At 42.6% G+C, this 6,000-nt stretch overlaps 1 protein-coding gene across 1 annotated transcript in view; it reads right to left on the reverse strand.

The window, feature by feature from the left end:
* The window catches only part of AKNAD1 (AKNA domain containing 1), a 48,725-nt gene extending 43,335 nt beyond the window's left edge, over nt 1–5,390 (reverse strand). Inside the window, exons 1-4 of the mRNA XM_042243164.2 lie at nt 4,404–5,390; nt 2,176–2,215; nt 1,864–2,012; nt 1,704–1,766 (exon numbers count right to left, since the gene is read on the reverse strand). Coding sequence (XP_042099098.1) covers nt 1,704–1,766; nt 1,864–2,012; nt 2,176–2,215; nt 4,404–5,390 — 1,239 coding nt within the window. The remainder of the gene's footprint in view (nt 1–1,703; nt 1,767–1,863; nt 2,013–2,175; nt 2,216–4,403) is intronic.
* Nucleotides 5,391–6,000: the final 610 nt, after the last annotated feature.

The raw sequence follows: 6,000 nt of genomic DNA on the forward strand, positions 1-6,000 counted from the left end.
CACACAGTCAAAGGCTTTGGCATAGTCAATAAAGCAGAAATAGATGTCTACTGGACCCCTCCAATTGGATGTCCTACGGGTGCCTCAAAATGTCCCAACTGAACTTGACATCTGGCCTCCTGCCTGCCGCCCACACCCATTCTTAACCGGATCTTCCACTTCTATTCCTGACCTTGGTTAGCCAAGCTAGAAATCTGGCATGCATCCAAGCCTCCTCCCTCCCTTTATTTACCCTGTTCAGTCTGCCACCGCTTCCTTAAACTCTTAGATTTGTCCCCCTCTTCATCCTTAGTGCCAGCCTTGATTTACGGCTTCGTAATTTGTTACCTGGATTATAATTTTCTAGCCTATTTCCTACTGTCTTGCCCCCGTGGTTGTTGCTGTTTCTCAGCTTTAAACCCTCCAGTGTTGCCCCTCATGCCATCTCAAGATGAAATTAATCTAACCTCCTTAGCATAGCATAAAGGCTTTTCATGGTAGTCCTTATCTAAGGACCTCTCTCCAGTCTCCTCCCTTCCCTGTGAGCTCCATCTGGTCAGTTATACTGCCACACGGTTCCTCACGCTCTCAGCACGGTCTTGCCCCTGGGCCACTGCACCTGCTGATTCCTTTTCCTGAAACACCCGTTTGCCCTACTCCGCCATATTCTTCCTACACTGCCCAGTCCAGAAATCCCTTCCGGGAAGCCTTCCAAGGCACTCTCCCACTGGTCAGGGTGAGCCTCTTCCGTGCTGCCGTTAGCATCATATGTAATCATAGGTAACCTTTCCATACTGCATGCTTGTGGATTTACTGGTCTGTTGTTCCCAGGAGTCTATAATTCACTTGAAAAGGGGGCTGTTTCTTTGTCTTCAAATTCCTGGTGCCTGTTGCAGAGTCTGAGTCATAGGGAGTACCCCACAAATGTTGTTGAATGAATGTGAGTTATTTAATTCATATGATGAAAGAATAATGAACTGTGTGTCTTAGCGTTTGAATCTTCCTAGTTTTTTGTCTGTCTAGCTTCTGAAGCACAGCCTGTCCTGACCTTTGCCTGTGTCCTTTGTGTCAGGACATCTGACCACCCATCTCTCTGCTGGCCCAATGGCCTAAAAACTACAGCTTCAACTTCACACGTCCCTGGTTCTAGTGGTCTCAGCTTTTGCCCCATTGCCACGCTCCACCTCTGCTTCACACGACCCTGACGCTGATGGGTTCCAGTGTAAAGGAGCGATTTGATGAAATGTGACAAAAAGAGAGGCTGTAAAGGCCAAAGATTTTTATCTGAGAAGCATGTTTTCAGGATTGACTTTGAGGGTTTTTAAGTTTTATATATTGAGTTTGCAGATCCCGGCAATTTTTATAGCATGTGTCTCCCAGGCCCATCAAATCTGGTTGTGCTTGCCCTTTACAATAGCTGACATATTGTTTTCTTGAACCTACCATGGTTTCCGATTTATTATGGGATGACTGCTGAGGAAAAACAGCCATACAGATCCCCCTGAGAAGGAAACGGGGCTAAATATATGTTGAAATAGAAAGCTCTAGTCTCTTTTACTCCTTGTAAGACAAAGATAGCTCAATGTTCAGCAAAATTTTTTTTACCAGAACATTCCTACCCCCACCAGTGTAGAGAAAATATGATGCTATAAAGTCATTTATGTCATATTTTCGAATGTCAAATTCTCTAATAAAGATTTTTGAAATGTGATAAAATTCATTACCAGCCTTCTGTGTTGAAAATGATAGGGAGACTCCTGTGCTAGGCATTTGGAAAATTCTTGTACCTGCAGTGAAAAACATGCAATATTTCATTAAGGGCCTGATGTCTTATATTTGAATTTAGTTAGTTCTATTTTTCATAGTAAGCTTTAAAAGTATTACTTTAGCCTTCAGTTGATCAGTCTGTTCTTTTAACTTCTGACACATCTGCTTCCCCTGAGATATCTTTTGAAATATGTAAGAAGAACTCAAGGAAGGGTCTTCCTGAGAAGTCGATGGCAGCTTAGAGAGACCGGGCTCAGATTCTGTTCCTATATAAGAAACAATAAATTTTGGCTACCATTCATCTCAACTGCATTGCGGTTTTGTTAAGTACTAAGAACAGAAGTCTGTGGCAATCACCACCATTTGCTATTTTAAAAATCTCTTTTCAAAAGGTGTATCTAAGCCAGAGAGGTTTAAAAATGCTAGTACCTGCGAGATGTTCTTGGTGGATATGTACTGTGGGTTCCATCTGCACAATGAAAGGATAAGAAAACATTACTGTTGATATTAACCAATGACACCATTATGCAGGATGACCCAATGTGTTCTGGTCATCATGGAGGCCACCCAGGGTTATGTCAAGAGCTGAGGCCCTGATGCCAAGGTTGAATTCCACTCTGACACTTATCTGCCGGGTGATCCAGAGCAATTACGTCATTGCTATAAACCTCAAATTCCTCAGCAATAAAATGGGGATAGTAACAGAACTTACTTCATAGTGTCAAGATGAGAATTGAATGTTACCATAGTCTGGTTCAGCTCAGTTCAGTCGCTCAGTCATGTCCGACTCTTTGCGACCCCATGAATCGCAGCACGCCAGGCCTCCCTGCCCATCACGATCTCCCGGAGTTCACCCAGTACATGGTAAATATTCAGTATGTTAGCTGTTACTGTTATCATGTTTGATACTATTATATGGAATACTCAAACCCTTCTACAGTTCGACCACAAGCTCCCCCTGGGCAGGGACCTCTGTTGGTCTCGTCACTGACTGTTGCTAGGGCTCGCTAACACCAGATACATGGTGGCTAGTGTCTGGGAGCAAGATAGCGACTTCACACAGGACATTCCCTTTTCTACTCACCAGAGGCTAACTGGATAAGAGTTCAAATTCCAGAGTGATTCACCTTGATGGTCTTCCCATTGTTCCCAACACACACAGTGCACAAACACACTAGAGACAGAGAGCCAATGCTGTGGTCAAACTAGACTGTGGTTACTAGGAATATCTCGGGTATACGATGGCTATGGAAACTACAGAGCCCAGTTCACCAACCTGAATGGACAGGACAAGAGAAAAGATGCCCCACTTCAGACTCCCATTACCAGAGACAGATGAACTTGATATTCGTTCTGCCCCTACTACCCACAGGGCACTGAGAACTGTGCCCACCCAAGAGGGTTCTTCTGCGAGCAGAATGAGGAATGTGGAGACTTCCCGGTGTCACAGGGTTACAGATTTCTCTAAGACTGGGAGAAGCATCCCAGTCAAGGCCGAGTGGGCTGCTGACTCCAGGGGTGTGTGGGGGTGTGTGTGTGTGTGTGTGTGTGTGTATGTCTGTGTGTGTGTGTCTGTCTGTGTGTGTGTCTGTGTGTGTGTGTGTGTCTGTGTGCGTGTCTGTGTGCGTGTCTGTGTGTGTGTGTGTTGCAAGGGATAAGGGAGGTTCTATTCAAATTCCCCAGAAGTTTCAGTTAAAAGAAAAGGTGGATGAAGGGGCGGAAATAGAGACAGGCAGAGAGTGTTCAGGCAGGGTGCCCTTCATAGACTGCTTAAAGGAAAGATCATACAGTCCTTGCAAAGTGCCAGAGAACTCAAGTATTTACTTTGATCATTAATGTGAACTTATTTAACTACAGAACCTCAAATAGTCAATGAGATCCTCAGCCTCAACATTTGGGAAGGTGGGTGGAAGGATGGAAAGATGGGGAAAGGGGAAAAAGTATAGATTAAATGTTAACAAACTGTTGTACTAAATAGTTACCAGTATAACAATCTTGAAATATGTTATCAAAGATCATAATTTAAGTTAGCATTCATAACCAAGGGCATAATATATGCAAACACCTGGCCAGGGCTCTGGGGGAATTGGGTGATGGAAAGATGAAGACGAGGCAGCCGCTTCCAGAGTCTTGAAATCTAGTCGAAGGAACAGATGTTTGGAAATCGTAATGATGCAAGCAGGTTGAGATAAGCTCTGACAGAATATTTAAGAAACACGGATGCAAAAGACTGGCTGTGGGATTCTGAAAAGTCCTATGGCGAGTGTGGAGTTGAAGGAGACCATGAAAATGAGCAGGGGTTTGATAAGCAGAGGTGGGATGTTCCCGGTAAGGCAGGAGCTCAGAGAAGGTGGGGCCAGCCCACTAACTGAGGATGACTCCTGGGGGAGGGGAGCTGAGTTCAGAAGGCTAGCATGACAGGAAAAATGGGGACATGCAAATTCCTGGTTGAAGAATTTGGATTTTATTCTGTGTTATTGTTAGTTCAGTTCCAGATTCTTCTCATGAGGACACCCACTGCGCTCCTGAGAGGTCAGGGTACCAGCCCAGAACTAGAATTCAGAACCTCAGAACTACAGCTTAGTTCTCTGCACCCACACTCATATGGATGAGCAGCGGTCCTGAGGGTGTGTTTCCTGAAGACTGCTTCCACTTACCTCTACCAGCTGTGAAGGTTCAGTAGTTTCCCACCTCTGCTCTTGTTTTTCAACATAATTTGATCTAGATGTGCTTTCTGAAATATCTTGCCCAACAGCTGACTTATCTCTCAATTCAGGAGAAAAGCTGGCTTGTGGATCTGTTATAAGTGGTTTGTCAATTATGTAATTTTTAGGAATTTTCACTTTGGGAGCAACCTTAGAGAAATTAGAGAACCAGTAATAAATTTGACTATGGCCATATTTGAACTTGTTGCCAGAGTTTGCTTTTTCAGCCTGATTTTGTGGTGTCTGCCATAGGCAACTTTTTTGTTTATCACATAGACTCTTGATTTTAGATAGAAAATTTGAATTTTCCTCATGGCTGCTTTCTCCAGCAGCCACTAACTCATCTGAATCAGAAGTGTTTTCTTCTGTCACCGTCAGAGAACAACTGGGCTTATTGCTATTTTTATCATCGCTTTTGGAGTTGAGTTGGTCAGTGAGTTCTGAGGATTGTTCTGTCGGCCAAGAATTCTTAACATGCCACACAATAATATTTTTAATAATAGTCTCATCAAAACTGTCATTATTAGAGATCTCTGGGTGAGTTTCACAATTAATGCCTTGATCTTTGGAGAATTCTTCTTTGCAAAGGTGATGGAGTAAAATATCAGAAATGTTTGACTTTGAAGTGTCTTCCTGATTAGCTGGAATAGGAAGATTTATGGTGCACTGATTCTCTTTATCACATGTTTCACTGACAGCATTTTCAGTCGTTTTATCCAAAGTCATCGTCATATCTGCCTCTTGGCAAGTCTCTCTATATGTAGCCTTTTCTTGAGACTCATCTTCTGCTAAATTCATTTGATTTGAGACATCAAGGATGTCATGTCTTGAGGTAAGATTATAACCATGGTATATCTTAACTTGGAAGAAACCCTCATCGTAAGGCAAATCCTCCTGTTGCTTAGAAGTTGTGTCTTCCAGGAAATAGGCTTTGTCCATGTATGTGCAGTGTGACCTCCTTTATCAGTTGCTCCCGATCTTGATGTTCTTAATTATAGCAATACATTGTCTAGTTTTCATTAATTGTCTTCACTGTGTGTCCTCATCTGTGCAAAATGAAAAGAACATCATTGTTAAATATAATTAATGTAATGTATGAAACTATGCTTATCAAAGTGGATGCAGATCATTTTTATGCAGATCAAAGTGGATGTTTTCCATTTAGAGAAATGCAGTTATAAACGTGAAGGCAGAAAGCTCTGCCAAGAGGAACTGATCCTAAATATTACATTAACATAATTGATGGTATATAATCAAGGAATTAGAAAGGAGGGGGAGGCTAAATATTTCACTCATTAAACAGTGAGGAAGACATCATTTCCAGTTAATGACCAAATGTTTATCAACTTCTCTTAGGAAGTACTATTTGAAATTTGTGCTCCCAAAACAGCAGCTTGGGATGCAAGTAAGGGATGGATTTTTTTTTTTTTTTTTAAGTACCATGGCTGTCCCTTGTCCACATACCACTGATAAGCCTCAGTGTGTGGAACTGAGAGCTGGATCAGCTCAAACAAAGCACCGACTTTCTCTGTTTTAGTGCTTTCTCATC

Source organism: Ovis aries, chromosome 1 (genome assembly GCF_016772045.2).
Source record: "Ovis aries strain OAR_USU_Benz2616 breed Rambouillet chromosome 1, ARS-UI_Ramb_v3.0, whole genome shotgun sequence".
In the NCBI taxonomy this organism is placed as follows: domain Eukaryota; kingdom Metazoa; phylum Chordata; class Mammalia; order Artiodactyla; family Bovidae; genus Ovis; species Ovis aries.